General features: G+C 38.4%; 1 protein-coding gene across 2 annotated transcripts in view; it reads left to right on the top strand.

Annotated features, from left to right (window-relative positions):
* NGR-A5 (neuropeptide receptor A5) overlaps positions 1 to 14,731 on the top strand; it is a 127,023-nt gene extending 112,292 nt beyond the window's left edge. Inside the window, exon 8 of one of the 2 annotated variants that reach the window (XM_038017837.2) lies at positions 9,394 to 14,731. In XM_038017837.2, the coding sequence (XP_037873765.1) occupies positions 9,394 to 9,734 (341 nt within the window). In that variant the 3' untranslated portion in view covers positions 9,735 to 14,731. 2 annotated transcript variants of the gene reach the window in all.
* Positions 14,732 to 20,641: the final 5,910 nt, after the last annotated feature.

The raw sequence follows: 20,641 nt of genomic DNA, 5'->3' as shown, positions 1-20,641 counted from the left end.
ACAGGATTTAATTTCAGAGTCATGTCTAAATAACGACCCGAAAATGTCAGACATAATTGGTTAGCTCTTACCAATATTTAGACTTGCCGATTTTGCGAAACCTTAATAATTTAATCTGAAGATCTTTTTTTGTTTTATGATGTAGCGTGATTAGATTTATTTATAACTAGCGACTCGCCCTCGCTTCGCTTCGGAAACATTAAATTTTATTATTGATAGCTGATTCCCGCGATGTTACCCGCGGCTATTGTCGTACGGCGGGTGACGACGCGGGGCGAAGCCAGTCTAAAAAAAGCCTAAGCCTAAGTTACTCCTTATATCATCAGCTACCTATCAGTGAAAGTCCCGTCAAAATCGGTACAGCCGTTCCAGAGATTAGCCGGAACAAACAGACAGACAGACAGACAAAAAATGTTATTTTGGTGTATGTACCGTATATATGCATGTAGTGAAAAGAAACTATTTCAATATTAGAAACAGACAGTCCAATTTTATTTATATGTATAGATAAATGGAATCCGACTTCTATGTAGGCCTTCGATCGACGCATTGATCATTGAATTATTTTCAAGTTCAATAGATAAATCGTTTATGAATCGGGCTAGCGTAGAATACTACTACTGCGGATGGATAATTGGATAAGAGGTCCAAAAAGGCCTGGCTTTACTGGCTGGTCTAGATGCCAACACAAAAGAGTGAGCGACTTAGAGTGTACATAATATATGTATACTCTAAGGAGAGTGAACTATCAACGTCATCATACTTATTTTGGCCCGTACAATCTCGCTACATAAAGAGAGAGAGAGAGTATTCTTTATTGTACACCACAAAACAAATAAACAGTGCGATACATTAAAAACAAAAAAGTACAATTGGCGGTCTTATCGCTAAGAGCGATCTCTTCCAGACAACCATCAGGTGGACAAGAATCATTTGGAAACGAACTACGCGCGGTGTACCATTCCAGTGAAATACATATACATATATGTACACATACATATACACATACATATCTCCGTAAATATACATACAATTAATACAAAGTATTATAATATAACAATAATTATTAAAAATAAAAATTAAATAAAAATTTAATTTCACATACTCTCTTTAAAAGTTTTATCTTAAAACCAAGGATCCAAATTCCTCCGTACAGAATCATGTTTGGTGTAAGTATTGTTGTTATTATTGAATAAGATGAATGCAAAACAATAAACCCACCCTAGGAACGAACTAAATAATTCACGTCGCAAGCAAATTGCTAGGGGAATCAGTAGGTAGTTTATACCTACGTAGAGAATTATTCATATACACATCAAAAGACAAAATATATTCATTTAAGCAAATTTGATAAAATCAGGCAATTTTTTTTTAATGTAGCTTTTCTAATAATAGTAATTTAAAGTAATCAATAAGTTTTTTTTTATCACACGAACAGATCTCTTAAAAGGACTCTCTAACTACATACTAAGACCCGATTATGAATACTAGATGATGACCAACATTTTCTGAAAATAAATCGTGCCTAGATCGATTTATCGCCCCCGAAATCTCCTGGATACTAAATTCTATGAAAATCGTTGGAGCCGTTTCCGAGATTCAGATTATATACATATTAAATTAAAAAAAATTCTCGTTTAAAGGTATAAGATTTCGGAATGTTATTCTAATACAAATAACTTACCCGTGTAGTGAAAATGCACTTTTATAATTTCTTCGCATTTTTTTTTAAATATATTCGCATATTATTCATCTCTTCCTTCTAAACATTCATACTTTCTGTGTATACTATGCTTATTTACATATATTGTTTTACTTTACAATGCGCTTACAGGATTCCCGGGGTTCTCAGGTCAGTAAAATCAGACCCATTAAAGTTTTTTTTTAGTTTAACTAAATCATAAAAAAATGGCTGAGTACGTTTCCTTATTACTTTTGTTAGCAAAGACTTTTAAAATTGTAAGTGCGTCATATTTTTTGATTGAAAAGTTTCCAAAGTTTCCAACCAAAATTTCAGCAATCTGTGGGAGATTGCTGAAATTTTGGTAAACTGCAATACCATCTAATATTAAAGGATCCAATCTCTTTTTTATAAAAAAAAATTTTTTTCGTTGCCTATGTGGTTGGAGGAGCTCACAGTGGTGCTCACTACTCACTAGCTCACTGGTGTTAAGTGGTTACCGGAGCTCATAGACATCTACAACGTAAATGCTGCCACCCACCTTGAGATATAAGTTCTAAGGTCTCAGTATAGTTACAACGGCTGTCCCACCCTTCAAACCGAAACGCATTATTGCTTCACGGCAGAAATAGGCAGGGCGGTGGTACCTACCCGCGCGGATTCACAAGAGGTCTTACCACCAGTGAAAGTGAAATTCAGCTTAGTTAACCAAAACAAGAATCTAGAGGAGTAAAAAAATATAGTAATACATTTCATGTAAAATATGTGATATTAAGTGACGGATAGAACATTGAGTGATATAAAACTGTAGCTGTTTTCATTGGTATACTATGTTTTAAAATTGTGAGTTACATTAAACTTTGGACTGTTGGTTGACCAATAATATTATCTAACCTACATAGTATTTAAATATTTAGGTTATAATTGATTCATGTTCTATGTAAATTTTAAGATTTTCTTAGTACCTTTATCTAAATAGATACAGAAGTACAAAGAATTGTGGACTTCAGGACTGGCTAAACCAAAAGGTTGGATTTCAAACAATCATTCAAACAATTCATCATGTAAACTTATCACTAGAGCCTAAAAAAAAATATTTAAAAAATATTATATGTTCGTATTGTACTTTTTGTTTCCCAAATAAATAAATAAATAAAAAAGAAGAAGAATTCGGTTAATAAACAAAGAAGAACGGATACTGTACAGGTTTTATCGTAAAAATATTTTAGTTTTGAATTTACAATTCTTAGCCAACAATATATGAGCTATATTCAATTGGCCCGTCCTATAAACGGAAACTACACAGAAGTACCTGTTATAAAACAATAAATAAATAAAAAATCTTTGAGGTATTTAATAACATAAACAAAAAAAAACCAACAATCCTTCCTAACAAGAGCAAAATTGACGGGGAAATGAATAATGACTTGTTGAAATTCAATATTCGTTTGATAGGATTCGGCCTATGGATTCATTAAGTCGTGGTCAAAATGTGCGTCGGTTTAATTGTTTGGCTATAAACTGATGAGAATAGTAAACGAGACGAATTGCTATATATAATAAAAAATGACTTCAAATATCACAACAGGGCAGACAAAAATGGATGCCTAAATACGTACTATATATTATATATTATGCCTAAATACGTACTATATAATATATAGTCCCATATTATGCCTAAATACGTACTATGATATGATACGTGATATTTAGTCTAAGAAAATGTTGAAGAATCATTTGTAATAATATCAAGTCTAAGACTTTGAGTCAAGACATTGTTGACATATGATTATTAACTTTCATATTATGTGGGGGGCGTTCTAAAGACTTGACTGTATGAAATGGGATATGCTAGAGAAGAGTGTGAGTGCAAAGGTGACGTATGGTTGTCCTGAATGGAGAAATGGAGATAATTTTTAACGCCTGCAGGATTTCGCACTGACTTGAAAATATACACACGCATCAATGTACGATAGCAACAAAATAATTTTATAACATTGCTCTAATGGATAAAAATGAAGAGAAAAATAAATGTTAGTTCGGTTTGTTATTTAAGGACGTGTGTTTAGAGTTTTTTAACTACATTTATTATTTTAACAATAGTAACATTTCTTGACCACTTTTACTTGAAAAGAGTTTCACGGGTTTATTTATTTTTCGATTCTTTTATAAGAGCAGACGAGGTCAAAGACGATCTCGTATTAAACGGTCGCAGTCCATAGACATCACCACGTAAATTCGGCGACGTATCCAAAGGGTAAAGTCTCAAACATAACAACATAATTGAAGCCGTCAGCTCAAAAGTGGCATAACCCACAATTCATATTCGCGCTTATGTATTGCAATTTATTTAAAACATAATAAGTTTTGATGCAAAATCGGCCTATCCCTAGTTTCATCCGTAGATAAAAGATGACTTTGTAAATATCATTTTAGCGCGTTATTTTTTGCCTACGAAGTATTGTAAAGGTATCTTCGAACCTCATTATGCAGATAATGTGTGGTCCAAAGTGGCCAAAAGTGGCCTAATCTTACCATAGTTAGTATGGAGATAGTATCTATGGTAAGCTTAGGCCACTTTTGCGCTGACGGCCTCAATTTCTGCGTGGGAAAAATGTAGAACAGTGGTACTTACCCGTATAGTCACACAACACGCTGATGTCATTTTTACTGGTAGTAGGACGTCTTGTGAGCCCGCACGGGTATCAACACACTTCCTATTTCTGCCGTGAAGCAGTAATGTGTTTCGGTTTGAAGGATAGGGCAGCCGTTGTACTGTAAAAACGGAGACTTGAGAACTCATATCTCAAGGTACGTGGCGGCATTTACGTTGTATATGTCTATGAGCTCCGCTAACCACTTCACACCAGGTGGGCCGTGAGCTCGTCCACCCATCTAACCAATAAAAAAATGCTCTAACATTAGTAAATGCGAGCACAGCATATATTATGCTACAGAGTGCATACATCCTGAAAACATTGCTGACCATTTTCTAATTTCTTAGAGGTATGATAGACGCAGTAGGTAATGGGATTAATGTATTCTAGATTATTACTCTATTATTAACATACATTATTGATTTTTTTAATAAAAAACTTAAGCCTGCTCATTGTCTCTTTAAATAAGGAATCTATCAGCCATTTTTTAAGTAGTATTAAATTAGTTGAAACAAATTAGATGCACTTTCCAATACAACGCACGCACCTATGGATACACTTATTTTTGTTGTTCTATTTAGCTGTTGCACACATGACACAACATTTGAATTCGTGCAATTGAAATTCGCAACCCGTATTTTATAACAAAATAAATTTCGCTCATCCTCAAACCAGACTTTTGAATATATTTATCATAGCTGTGCGCGCGACTCCGTCCGCATGGAATGGCGACTTAGGGCAGCATTTTAGGACATATCTTTTGGTGTATAAACACCATCATTTGGGTAGTTAGAAAATATAATATAAAGTAATGCTTCTCTATACACGACATTACACGTATAGCCATTGGGGATCAAAGCATATAGGTTGCTAGGCTTATCATAAAGTTTACCACAATAAATAAGTGAAAAACACATCTAAATCCGATAAGCTGTTTCTGAGATTAGCGTGCACAAACGCACAGACAAACAGACAAAAATTCTAAAAATCATTATTTTGGGTTCTATTGCGTTCATAAAGCCCCCAATAACATTTTTTTCTGAGATATCTTCCATGTACAGACAGCGACCAGTTACGGTTTTTGTTGTATGTATTGATGATCCTACTTGTGGATTCATAGAGGTACTAGGTCACACTTTCGGACATAGAATAAAATTCTCGATTATGTTGATTAAATTATATTATTTCTTTATCGAAAAAACTTACGTATTTTAATATGGAAATTGGCAACTGACCAAAGACTAGTTCCGGCCTACTGTCGTCCCTCACCAGGTGTTTTATAACACAGATCACGATTGCTTTTTTCCTGATGACGACACAGTTCGTAAGAAAGAGTGAAAAAAACGCGTGGGTTTGAATGTATTATCCGCACACTAACGATATGATAGATCTCGGGCCAGAACTATGTAACGTGGGCCTTTTCTAATTAGACTCATCTCTATTACTGATGGTAGGACCTTTTGTGAGTCCGCACGGGTAGGTACTCCGCCTATTTCTGCCGTGAAGCAGTAATGCGTTTCGGCTTGAAGGGTGGGGCAGCCGTTGTGACTATACTGAGACCTTAGAACTCATATCTCAAGGTGGGTGTCGGCATTTACGTTGTAGATGTCTAAGGGCTTCAGTAACCACTTAACATCAGGTGGGCTGTGAGGTCGTACACTCATTTAAGAAAAAAAAATCTTGTATTCTCGTAGGGTGTTTATGCTACATGTGCCTTTGCTATGCTATAACAAACAACCATCTTAGCCGTAAATCGCTTGGTAGTTCTTATAGAGCCAATATCTATCATTGTTAGTTAGAAATTTAGGTGTTTTTGTTTTAATGGCTAGACAAAAAAAAGTTTTTGTTCGTATATGGCAAGTGAATTTATGCAAAATAAAACCAATAGAATTTCGATGTCACTGAATACGTAGCTGATATCTGACGTATAGACATTTTTTTTTCAAAACGTGCTCGCCACTCAAATTTATTCTGGTTGCCCAATGAATACGTAGCTGATATGTGAATTCGTGCAGGGTTAAGAGACATTTTTTTTTTTCAAAACGTGCTCGCTCCCCAAATTTTTTCTGGTAGCCCAAAAATGTGCGACGGCTGTGGAAATAATCTGAAACTTCGCGTAGTTAAACTTTGTCGATTCGATTCCACGAATGAACGTGCAAAAATCGCTGAATATAAAATTCGAGATCAGTGTGTTTGGTGCGAGTTTTTTTTTTAACGTTCTCGATAACGTAAAAGTTAACCCAAATTTGTATGCAGTTTGAACAGCTTACTAGTAGGTGAGCTCACGGGGCTCGAACCTGACGACGTTGCTAACACGAACCCTAGCAGGAGCCGTGCTTCGCAGAATCTAACCACGACCCACTGAGAAGATCCGGCGAGAAACTCAGTGGGCTGTGTGTGAGGGTTAATTTACTCGTCGAGCCCGTCGTTGCAAGCGACGGGTTCGACGAGAACTATGACCGGTGCTTGAGGTACCTAGAAGCACCGTAAGTGGATCGGGAGGATCCGATATGTCGTGTTTGGGGCGACGTCGACTACTTTCCATTCTGTCCACAGGATCGGAAATGTAGTTACCGGCGGCCACGATGAGAGGGTTCTCGTGTCGTGAAGTGGTTTGAACAGCGCCCCTAGCGGTGAACGTAAGCAAACGATCCCATTCCATTTTAAACGGCCGTCTGGTGTAGTGGTAAGTGACATGGTCACCACACAAGGGGGTCGCGGGTTCGAATCCCGCCAAGGGAAGATATTTGTATGATAAATATAAATGTCTTTCCAGGGCTATGGGTGTATATTAAATATATGTATGTGTATACTAAAAATATTATATTTATTTCCGTTATCTGGTACCTGTAACACATGTTCTTTACGAACTTACCACGGGACCAGTTAACGTGGCGTGATTGTTAGTAAATATTTATATTTATATTTATAATTATATTCCATACAAATATGAGTTAACTTTTACGCTATCGAGAACGTTAAAAAACTCGCACTAAGCACACGGATTACGTTTTATGAAACTGGTCCGTACCGAACATAAGAAATGCGTGACAGTCCACCCCGAACTGCGATATCTCTGTCCAATTTTAATAATAAAACAGTATATTCGACTCATTTTCTTTCATATATTTCTTAAGGCCGATATCAGCGTACAATTTTGCGGGCTAGTAATCATAGTGTACTGATTCGGAAGGGTAGGATAGCAGATATACGACTAAAATTGAGTTTCCGCCTTTAGATCTGAGGGTAGGTAGTACATATTATTATGTTGCAACTACCGTTAGCTTCCGTGCTCTATGCTCTACTGTATAAATTAAAATTCTCGCATTTTTACCACTGTAAGTAGACGATCGTGTGGTGGAAGTGATGATGTGTTGTCATAGTCACTCGTGTGCGTTAGCCATACCAGGGATATAGCAAAGCCGCTGCCTACTGCTTAGGACTATCTTTTAAACTCCGTTTCTTGAAAATTTTTGCGCAATTTAAAATTTTCTTTTTGAAGGTGTGCTCCAAGTAAATTTGTTCAGCTGGACGATTTCATCTCGACCTTAAAGTGTCTTAACACTATTAAATAAATTAGTAAGAAACTTCAAATTGTTAGCGACACCTGATCTTCTGATTCTTTTAGTGATATGAAATTGGAATTTTCCAGAAGATTTAGTTTTATAAAGAGCTCATATCTGAATTTGAAAATTAATAGAAAAATAGAAGAAATAATCGTTGCTCAGTGGTCTATGGAAGTTAAGTCCAGTATCATGTCAATAAGAATATTAAAGGGTCAGTCAGATATCAGAACCTTACCTATTGTCGATTTTGAGATCTTTTCATCTCTGGACTGTTCTTTTTTTTTCTATCCCTACCTATTCGGTAGTAGCTTATGGGGCTATTCCCGCCTAACGTGAACGAGTAGCTAAGCTTACGAGCTCAACCTGAGAGAGTTTGCTAACATTAGCCCTAGCAAGAGCAGTGTTTTGCAGAATCTACCATCGGATAGGAATCGCGACCAACTCAGAAGATCTGGCGAGAAGCTTAGTGAGCTATATTTTAGTTAGACCATGTTTTGGCTACGTAGGGACATAGAAATGCGCCATAAATCTCCTTCCGTGACCTAAAAATAAACTAAGAGGAGAAACGATAGCAGCATTATGTGAGAAATATATCAGCGTATGGTAATTTACTGGTGTTGGCGTACGCAACAAGGTCTCATTATTCTGCTCTACCGCGAAGCAGCCATACGTTTCGGTTTGAAGACTGGTACTGTCAACGCAAATGAGATTTATTTCTTATATCTCAAGGATGGTGGTAATAGTCACGTTGTCATGCAAAAAAAACACCCGAAAAATAAGGAAATATTTAAGCAAGCTGCAAGTCCTAAGTCATCTTTTAAAATACGCGACATGGTTCTAGGTGCTATCTTCATCTCCCCAGATAAAGTATTTTGCTTTCGGACAGGATTTCTTCGAATTCTTTCCCTTACTGCTTTGACCACCTTTTTCGTACGAACACTACGGCCAGACCTTTTTCTGTCACAAACAGAGGAGGTCTCATTGCACCTATTAATAGCCCGGTACACAAACATTTTACTAATACCAAGCGTATGGAGAGTTTTAAAAATTGCATTTGGCTCCATACCTACTTTGTGTAATGCAATCACAGCGATTCGGTTCTCTTTAACACCCCACTCCATTTTAATATCGCAAAATATTGTACAATGTATTGGCGCCAAAATGAGAAAACTCAATGAGCAATCATATAAAAATGACAGATTCTAAATTCAAATGTAATATTTTGTTTATTTTTAATTGTAACAGTATTTATGGCCAGACTAAGTAAATTATATAGACTAAAAAGCATTAGCGTTTTCTCTTAAAACATGCAACAGACAACAGTCGTTAACAACAATTTGATTCACTTCTCACTGTACCACCGTTCTCTTTCACCTATATAAACCAATAAAAACTACACCTCACCCCAGCACCCCACCACTGTTAGCATCGGGATAATATCCAAAATCATAATCCGCATTAATTTACAACGAAACCTCCTTTGTTCCAGGGAAATTCCGTCGCGAATTCCACAGATCGTACTTCAAATGTTTCTGCTGCTGTCACACCACGCCGGCGCCAGAACAGAATGGGGCTTCGTTTGAGCCAATCGGCAGTTCTAGAGCTCGGACCATCCGCACCACGGTCCGACGGCACGACTCCTGCGTCAGCTATCGACTCGCCCATCTGTCACCGTCGAACCACAACATTCACCGGGACTACATTCAAAATACGAACACGTCTTTTATCGAGCCAATGAACGGAAATCGCAGGTCTAAAATCAGGGACGAATCGATCAGCGACACCGCGACACGTTTCACGGTGACCACCGATATCCCTTGTAAAGATTGACAGAAGGACATACTCGTCTGCGACATAAGGAAGAACGGAGTCGAGAACTATATAGCGAGGAGCACGAATAGCATCGATTATAAACCTTACTATGATTGCTTTAAGAGTCACGGTGAAGCTACGGAGGAAAGACACAGCGATTGCTATGATTACAGAGCGACCGATAGTGATTTGTTTACGGTCGACGACTGTAAGGATCCGAAATTTAAATTTAATCGCAGTTTGAACAGTTGTCAAATTAAGAACAAGAAGAAATTTAATGTGGCGTTCTGATTTTTCGATTCTGTTTTCTAGTTTCGAGATGAAATCGAAACGTCTGTGTAAATAAATCTGGCTAGTGTAACTAAAAAAGTGCGTGCGTATAAAGTACACATGTCAGAAGTGAAACTTTTTTGGCGAACTAATTTATAAGTCTTGCTTAAATTTATACAAATCTAAAACTTTAGATTTCCGAGACTTAGATTAAGGGAAAAAGGAAGATATGTTCCCGCCAAAAGTTTGTCAAATGTCAATCTCAAACCTCAGTGTTGACAGTCACATTATGTTTAGATTTCTAAATTGTAAATGACCAATATTTTGCCAATTGAATTGACTAATTTAATTTCATGCTATTTGATTAATGTTCCAAATTATTTTCATTTCAGTTCAATTACTATTAACATTTTTCAAAAAAAAATTATAAAATATTAGGCTGTATGGTATGATACATTTGCCTTTCCAGTTGGAAAAATACAACAACTACTACTACTGACATTTGACAAGTACTTAATTTCAATAGTAGTTTGATGTCACTTCCGTTGCATACCTGCGTGACGTTCTGTAAAAATTTTACCCTCATGCGCCTAAAGAAGTTTCACTTCAAAAATATTTTTAGTATACGAAATTGAAGTTGTATATGTTACCAAAGATTTATTTTTCTTCTCCTAAATATATTATGAGATAGTGTAAAATTTGTAGAATACGATTTTGCTCAGTACGGGCTATTATAGATTTTAGATGGCGAAGATTCATCATCATATTATAATAATATCATTATATTTAAATAAGATGTATATAAATCTATAACATCCTTGAATGTTTACAAAATTTATCACAGACTAATATCTTATCTCGTTTTTTTTACGTAGCAAGTCTCAAAAGCTATACAAGGACATTTTATATTTTGTGACTTTCACAATGAAATCTTTTTATTCAACGGTGTTATGGACACTTTTGTCGGTTTCAATTTTAAACTTTCAACACTTGAAGCTACTAAAACTACCCAGAATTCTCCAACAATTGTTCATAATTCGTGGGGGAGAAGACTTCAAAATTCTTAAAGAATTTTAGGCAGTAAATTTTCTCTACCACCAGGGACGAATTCCTAGGTAAGTTTAATGTTATAGAAAAGATGAGTTAATTCCAAGCTAAGTCTGCGTATACTAGAATACTCTTGCCTTTAACAAATAATTCTAATGTTTTCCTTTTGAGGAGAAGCTTACTTCGTGTGATAGTTTTGTTTGTGATCTTTTATATTTATTTTATCTTTGTAAATAATTTATCTTTCCACAAATATATTTTATAAAGTTACGGTTCGATTTCGACTTTTTGACAGCTACCGTCCGTAATTCGAAAATCGTAAATTAGGTTGTATTTTATTTTATTATTTTTATGTTGTGTCTTTGACCAGTTTTATTTTTTAGTGCCCTTGTGGCCCAAGTGGTGGTGAGTGGTTACCGTCGCCCATGGACATCGATACCAGGGGCAGAGCCAAGCCGCTGCCTACGGCTAAAATCCAAAAGCATAGATAGGTTGCGAACTTTTTGTTTCAAGGTCTCCAGACATTTTTGGTCTAGACGATTGAGCATAAATGACGTCAAATATTTTGTGTATCACAATGTGAGATTGAATTCTCAATTGTATTGTAGTATTGCTGCATTCTTCAAGTCGAAAGTGTGCTTAGTGCGAGTTTTTTAACGTTCTCGATAGCGTAAAAGTTAACTCAAAAGTTAACTTGTTAAACAATAAATTGCATTTTCAATATCTGGCGCGAAGCAGCCATCTGTGTGCTCAGCGTGAACTTTTTAACGTTCTCGATAGCGTTAAAGTTAACTCAAACTTGATTTGGAATGTTTGCCTACGTTTGCCGCTAGGGGCGCTGTTCCAACTCCATACCAATTTGAGTAAACTTTAACACTATCGAGAACGTTAAAAAGCTCACTGTAACCACACAGATGACTGCTTCGCGCCAGATATTGACAATGTAATTTATTGTTGTACAATAACAAACAATAAAACCGCTGGTAAATCTAAAATTAACACAGAGATATCGTTACGACTGTTACCAGCTACGTAAACAAACGTTTTCATTAACAACTAGGCTAATGTTTACAAGCAATGTAAATTGTATTTGTAAAGTTCTTTGACCTCGTGAGAAATCGGTCAGAACGTTTCCCTCTGGGGATGAATTCACTTTGTTGGGTTTTTTTTTCTCTACGCCATGACATGAGCTTAATGAAACAGCCGATTCAAACGATGCTGGAAATACCTTTTTTTTTCAGTGACGCATGAGCGAGATCATGACCCACCTGATTTTAATTGATTTCTGAAACCTAACAGGGCAAGAGTAGATATAAGTGTATGACTCAATTGAATACCAGCTGTCCCAGTTTTTAAACAGGAATTACCGTAGAAATACGCGGCATCACCTACCCGACCGCAGACAAGACAAGACGACATACCATCTATAATTACGCAAACTACAATGTTTGCGAACATGATTTTTCTTGCACGATCATCATGGAAGTTCATTGGCGAACATGTGGTAAGCTTATTATAATATACTAGCGACCCGCCCTCGCTTCGCTTCGGAAACATGAAATTTTATTATTAATTATTTACGACATCACATTAGAAACCTCGAAAATAACAGTATTTCTCCACTATTTAATGAATGTTATTAAACCTTCCTCTTCAATCACTCTATCTATTAAAAAAAACCGCGTCAAAACCCGTTGCGTAGGTTTAAAGATTTAAGCATACATAGGAACAGATATAGGGACAGAGAAAGCGACTTTGTTTTATACTATGTAGTGAAGTATTTTCAATTTGCGAAAATTGGGGCAAGCGTCGTTAAATAATAAGCTAGACATATAAACACGAACAGTCTAATTTGAATGAGAATATTTCGATGTTCCTGAAAATTCTCACGAGCTGTGGACGTGATCAGAATAAGCGTTCTCTTTTAATTTCGCGTTTATTCCTGTGAGATCATTAAAAAAAAAATTATTAAGCTTGTGAAACAATCATAAGAATTAAGTGAACGTAAGTTTAAAGTGTATTCGTATTCTTGAGTACGCGATTTGTAAAGCCTCACAAAATACAACTTAATTTGACATTACTACAGAATTCTATTCTATCAGCCCATGGACGTCCACTGCTGGACATAGGCCTACCCCAAGCCTCGCCACAGAGACCGGCCCTGTGCTGCCTGCATCCAGCGGATCCCCGCGAACCTCAATAGGTTGTCGGCCCACCTTGTGGGAGGCCTACCCACGCTACGTCTTCCAGTACGCGGTCGCCACTCAAGAACCTTCTGGCCCCAACGGCCATCCGTTCCGCGAGCAATGTGTCCTGCCCACTGCCACTTCAGTGTCGCAATCCTTTGGGCTATGTCGGTTACCATGGTTTTCCTGCGAATCTCCTCATTTCTGATTTGATCTCGCAGGGAAACTCCGAGCATAGCCCTCTCCATTGCTCTTTGGGTGACCTTGAGCCTTCTCATAAGGCCATTGTGAGCCCATTGTGAGCGACCATTCACATTGACACAATTCTAAGAAACACCCTGTGTAATTTATATATATATACAGTATGTGTTAATTGCAGAGGCAAAAGCAAGGACAATATTGTTTTATTATTTGAAGCGCTTGATAATATTATCCTAGAGTCTAAAGCCAAGACAGTTAATTTACGTAACCTGAGCTTATGGGCGAGTGGTGGCACATTTACGTTGCATATGTCTATGGGCTCCAGTAGCCACTTAACACCAGATGGGCTGTGAGCTCGTACACCCATCTAAGCAATAAAAATAAAAACATTTTCTCTCTTTTATTATGAACCTCAACTTATAGTCCATAATAATATGCCTCGACATTAAGCATCTATGATTTCAACTTTGAGTATAAGTATTCTGTAAATAATCGATAGAGTTATTAGTTATTTTGAAAATTAAATCGTATTCTTTTGAACATTAAACAAATAGAACTAACTAGTCAAAATTTCGTGTGAAATCGATTTTGGTTGTGTCTGGTATTGTGAGTGTGATAGAGGAATATATTTCTATATTGATGGAAAGTACCACATAGCCTATAGTTTACAGTAGGATGTCTTCAGTCCCCTGATGTATATATCTATCACGCTTGCATCAACAAAACACTTGAGTGCAGTTTCTTCATCATTTTCGAAGCCGGCTTTTTTTGGTTTAACTCTCAGAGCGCGAACCGTCGATACATAGACTCTATTAATGCGTATAAAGTGCGAAGCGTCGGAATGTCGACTCTTGTGCAGTTTTCTTTTTTATTTATTAAATAAATACAGTTTGTAAAAAAATACATATTTGATTTGAATAGTTTAATATGTCCCTTGCATATAACAGAAAGAATTATGAAAATTCATTTACTTTTTGATGAAAATAATCAAGTTTCTGTGCAATTATGCGGTACTTTTTTCAAATATCCTTTAGCAATTTTTGGAAAATATGTGAAGATAAACTCAGAACTAAAATGGTTATAATCTATGGACGGGACGAACTTAAGTTTTTTTTTTCAAAACAAAAATTAATGTAAATTGTTGGTTTTTTTTAATTTAAAACCGGCAATAATAAAAAGGAAAATGTGTTTTTTTTTCGAATTTCAATCATTTCACGTTATATTATAATATTAAATAGTTAAAAAGAAATATGTGTGTGTAATATATTATTATATGTGTAAAATAAATAATAAAATTTATGTCATGTATTCTTTTGATTGTTTTATTTATAGTTCTGTGTTTAATTATATGACCATATTTTGTTTTCGCGTATGCTATAGTAATTTTTTTTTTAAATCAGATTTCCTATACAATTAATAGATTTCAGTATCTACTATCAATGTAAACATTTGTTTGTCTTTTCGTTGGTGCTTTGAGTGTGCGTGTACCGTTGTTTTTATTGCTTAGATAGATGGACGATCTCACAGCCCACCTGGTGTTAAATGGTCACTGGAACCCATAGACATCTACAGAGTAAATGCGCCACCCACCTCGAGATATAAGTTCTAAGGTCTCAGTATAGTTACAACGGCTGCCCCACCCTTCAAACCGAAACGCATTACTGCTTCACGGCGGAAATAGGAAGGGTGATCGTACCTAACTGTGCGGACTTCCAAGAGGTATATAAAATACCTCTAATAATAGTACCTCTAATTGAATTAATGCAATTATGTATTAAGGTAAATAAAATGAGACTTTGATCTCATTTCGTTGATTAAAATGAACATCGCATTCACATCTTTGGGCCCCCTTCCCCTGCCTACCATAGATGGGCCATACACCTCTCTGCCTGACCACAGCAAGAAGAAAACCGTTAATGGTAATCTATCAATATACGACAGAGCTTAACCGGCTACAAATAAGTACATGGGTCACTAACCTCAGTGCTGCTAGCCATTAAATGGTTACGTTGAGGGATGTGAGCATTGTATTTTGCAATGATTGTCTCCATCACTCTTTAATCTGTTAGGTAACACAGTGCTACCGATTTCAATCGTTTCTAAACGCTAGTGGGAAAGTGGCATCGCTTCTTGCAATATACCGGGGGTGCTATCACAGATGTGGCATATAGTCTACATTGTAGACAATAGTATTACGATCGGCTGTATGTTAGGTATCCTAATAGCAATATTCAAATTAGTGCTTCAAAACAGTTAAAAAAATGTAAAATTTTAGTGCTTAATCCGGCAATGGTAAGTTAATCTGACCGAGGTCTAACGGTATCTACCGAATAACAGACAGTACTATTATTAAAAACCGCTGGCTTACTTTTTAGGAAACTCAAATATGCAAATAGTCCTACATTTTGATTTGAAGTTATAAAAGACTAGCGGCCTGCTCCGGCTCCGCTCGGGTCTTTAACAAAAATTTCAACGATATTTGACGTGGTTTTTTTTATTTTAAATAAAAGAACACTTATGGCGTAATGACTATAACAGTTAGACATATGCTGTCGCGACACTTTTTGTAAATATTGATGTGTTCTACAAAAACGTAGTACATTATTTTATTCTATCATGAATAGTTTTCGCAGGGCACGCGATGTAAAGAATATTTTAGGTAATTTTTTTACACCTTGGGTTACATTATTAGAGTTTTAGTAAGGATCCCTAATTTTTTACAAAAAAGATGTCACTCGAAAATAGTGTAGCTTCCAAACACAGTGAGGAATTTTTCAAATCGGTTCAGTAGTTTCGGAGCCTATTCAATACAAACAAACAAACAAATCTTTCCTCTTTATAATATTATTATACTATAGAGAACTAAAAACAGTTTGAGAGCCACCGCCTTTTAAATTTGAAGTCGAAAAAAGACAGATCGAAACACTTTGAGAGCCTCCCGCTTTTCTTTTATTTGAAGTTGATAAAAGAAACCGAAAGGCTTGCTCATGTTCGTAGCTGCGTATAAACAGTTTACTGTGTGATATTACGTGTCTCCGAATTGCTTCACAAATCATAAACACACATACTTCAAGTCTTGACAAATACACTTACGAATGTAGTATGCAGAGTAGAAATATGGAGGTAAGTTTAATTTTTCTTTAGAATATGATAATGTTTTAAATTAGGCAAAGAAAAAATGTGTGTCAACCCAAAATACAACTACGTATAGTAACTACTATCTATACTAATATTATAAAGACGAAAGATTTGTTTGTTTGTTTTGAATAGGCTCCAAAACTACTGAACCGATTTGAAAAAAATCTTTCACTGTTTGGAAGCTAGACTACTCTCGAGTGACATAAGCTATAATATTTTTAGAAAAAAATTAGGGATCCTTACTAAAACTCCAATAATGTAACCCAAGGTGTAAAAAAAAACCTAAAATATTCTTTACATCGCGTGCCCTGCGAAAACTATTGATGATAGAATAATGTACTACGAATTTGTAGAACACATTATTATTTACAAAAAGTGTCGCGACAGCATGTGTCTAACTATTATAGTTATGACACAAATAAGTGTTATTTTACTTAAAAAAATAAAATAACGTCAAATATCGTTGAAATTTTTGTTTAAGAGCCGAGCGGAGCCGGAGCGGCCGCTAGTCATTCATAAAAAGGAAAGAAGTTAATAGCGTTATATAGAAGTTATATCGAATAGTCTGGACGATGTGCCATCATCTTTGTGTTAGTGTGAGTGTTTTGACTTGCATAATCAATATTGAGTAACTCTATATAGATATCGTTTAACCCGGCAAAAAAAAAAAGTCTGCTGAGTTTGTTGCGATGGTTTTGATACAATTTCACTAAACAAATTCTCTTAATGCCATTAAATGCCATTAAGCATGACACGCGATTTTGAATTCAAAGTTAAGGTCAGTAAGCGGACGCAAGATTCATTACAAGTCGCATTTAAACGAATATAACTTAGCGAAAACTTAATGAATAGACAATTTCTTATAAAGATTCTTAGTTCTACATTATTTCGATTCGCTTTAGCAACTGCAACATTTTTTTTTAAACCCATCTTAGTTATATGTGAGATTTTTTTATTGGAACGAAGTTCCTTATGGGACGATGCCCGAGAGGTACCCTAACCGGAAAAAAACGTCCGCAACGTAAGATTTTTATTAGTAATGCACATAGTGTACGACTTAACTTTGTAATAACGTACAAAAAATAAAATATTTTTTACCATTCATTGACCACGATCTCAGAGCGTTCGTTTGCGCAATACACTAACTCTTATGCAAACAACCGTGAATGAAGTGTACCATAATAAGTTCGCACGTTACCGACTGACCGTGGGTTGTTGCGAAGCCTTTTTTTTTTTTTTTTTTTTTTTTTTCGGGTAGAGGGCCGAACCTCCTACGAGGTCCCCGCGCAAAAGGGGCGCGCGGGGTATGTGAGACTCAACGATCTGCATGGTGTTGTGAGCAGACCGCGGGCCCAAGGATTTTAGAGCCCACCCACTAAACGACTCCCCTGCACTCTTACACCCGACGTCCGATCCCCTCCGAGGTCAGAACCCGGATGAGGTAGGGGGGCTACCGCGGTCAACACTACAACCAGACGGCGCGGCTCACCCCAAGGACGCCCAGCCGACGGAGCCTTCGAGGCGAATCGAAGGCTCTGAAACGTCGGCCGTCTCGGTACGGCAGCCCGTCGGGCCGCCCAGACGGTGCCGCTGGTGTCCCGGAATACCCCGCTGGACCAGAACCAGCCTGCCGGGTCGGGACGCGATACACCGTCGACCGGTCGCTCTATTCACTCCACGGCAGCGCGCTAGAGTGCTGGTAGCGCGCCGCGCGGCCTCACCCCCTCAGGTCGCCCCTTGACCTTCACCGGGGGGAGGCCGCCACCTACAGGGGCCGGGACGTACGGGCGTATTCCCGCCTCCGGCCCCCGGCTCGACGGCGACGGATCGGTGCGGAAAGGGAAGAGCTCTCCCTCTCTCGCTCCGCCGCCTCCTTCTGCGATATGGTGGACTCGCAGAAGTCGAGCATCGCCTTCCAGGACGCGTCGCTGCCGAGCATCGTAGCCACGACGCGCGGCAGCGAGAGGTCCTCTCCAATGACCGCGACGAGGGCGGCGCGTTGCTCGTCGAATCCAGAGCAACGCGCCAGCGTGTGTTCCGCTGTGTCTTCCTCGTCGCGGTCCGCGCAGTGGTGGCACTGCGCCGTCGGTTCCCTTCCGGCTATCTTAAAGAGGTACCGGCCAAAACACCCATGGCCGGTCAACATCTGCGTCAGCCGGAAGGTGAGGCATCCGCGGTCGCGGCCCACCCAGTCCGCGAGGACCGGACGGACCGCCTCGACGGTACGGAGGCCGGCCGACGGGTCCGCCAAGCGGCGAGACCACGCCTCCAGCACGGACCGCCGAGATTGGAGCCTCCGCGCTCGAACTACTCCTTCGCCGGGGCGCCTTTCCCCCCTAGAGCGGAGGTCGCTACGCCACCGGTAATCGGCAGCGAGCGCCTCCGCCTCCAGGTCCCAGGGTGGCGCCCCGGCGAGCAAGCACGCCGCCTCGAAGGAGACGGTGCGGTATCCTCGGATCGCCCTGACCGCGATCGCGCGCTGCGGACGTCGCAGCGCCGCGACGTTCTGGCGGGTCAGGGCGTGGCACCATACGGGCGCGCCGTATAGTGCCATCGACCGCACCACCCCCATGTAGAGGCGGCGCGCCACCTGATCGGGACCCCCGACGTTTGGAAGGAGCCGGCTCAAAGAGCCGGCCGTTGCCATCAGCCGAGGGCCCAACTTCTCAAAGTGAGCGCGGAAGTTCCACCGACCGTCCAGTTCGAGGCCGAGGTACCGAAGACCGGTCACCCCGACCCCGACGCGGACGCCTCCGATCACGAGGTGGGCACCCACAGGCGGCGCTCGTCCCGGCCCGTGAAAGAGCAGGGCCTGGGTTTTGTCGAGCGCCGTTGTTGCGAAGCCTCCAGTTTTATTTTTTTTATACCTCGAATAGAACTTAAAATTAATATTTTTATAATAAGGAACTTCGTTCCTATCTGGTGTCCCACGACACCACACATCTTTTTTTTTTTTGTATTAACCTCGCTGGTAGCCTAAGCAACTATTCTAACTAGACCCGGACGGGTAGGTGATCTCATCGACTCAACCAGAGAGAATTTGCTAACACCAGCCCTAACAAGAGCAGTGCTTCGCAGAATCTACTACCGGATCGGAATTGCGACCCACTGAGAAGATCCGTCAAGAAACGCAGTGGACGTGATTTTATTGGAACGAAGTTCCTTATCGCGCGTTGTGAAAGGGGGCTAAACGGAAAAAAATCTTACGAAAAGTTGTCACGACACTTTTTAGATCCGTCATTCTGACCAATCAACGTGTAGGCGCTTATCGCGTGACATTGCTCGTATCCGATTGGTTCGGGTAATGAGTACAGTTTCTCGAGATAGCGTTTCAACAATAGTAATTTAGTTCACAGTATTGTCTTTTTCTTCTTCATAATGCCGTAATTTAATACTATATCTTAAAAAAAAAATTACAATTCCTTCACTAATTAATCGAAAGGAACTTCGTTCCATCCGGGTGTCCCTTGACACCTCTGAAGTTTTTTTGCTTTTATTTATTTATTTATTTATACTTTATGCACAAAACAAAACTTGTACACAGGCGGACTTAATGCCATGGGCATTCTCTTCCAGTCGACCATAGGGTGGTGCAGAGATAATGCATGCATGGTAGGTGCATTAACAAAAGAATAACAAACAACAACAACAAAACAACAAAAAAAAAGAACAAACTTAAACCAAAAATCTTAATAAATAAAAATAAATTTAATTAAATCTAAATCTTATTTTAATTATTTACGCCAATTTATTTGCGGTCGCTCTTTTTGAACACCAATCATAACCGCATAGACACAAGAAAACCGTGCGCAAAAATTATAATATACATACATTACGCACGATGCTTAAAAATATCGTAAATCATTTGTTTGTACTCTTTGTCAGCTGTACCAATGGAATCCATCTAACGCTTCCCACATAGAAATAGCGGAAATCAACCAAGTGACCTTGTAAAGTATTTGGGATATAGCTATCAATTATATCCATCATCTTCGTGTTAGTGTGTTTTTTGACTTATGTAATCAACATTGAGTAACTCTGTATAGATACAGTTTAACTCAGCTCAAAAAAGACATGCCTGCT

The sequence above is a fragment of the Bombyx mori genome, chromosome 20 (genome assembly GCF_030269925.1).
Source record: "Bombyx mori chromosome 20, ASM3026992v2".
Classification (NCBI taxonomy): domain Eukaryota; kingdom Metazoa; phylum Arthropoda; class Insecta; order Lepidoptera; family Bombycidae; genus Bombyx; species Bombyx mori.
Note: the sequence above shows the minus strand (reverse complement) of the source record. Positions and strands in the feature narration are given on the sequence as shown.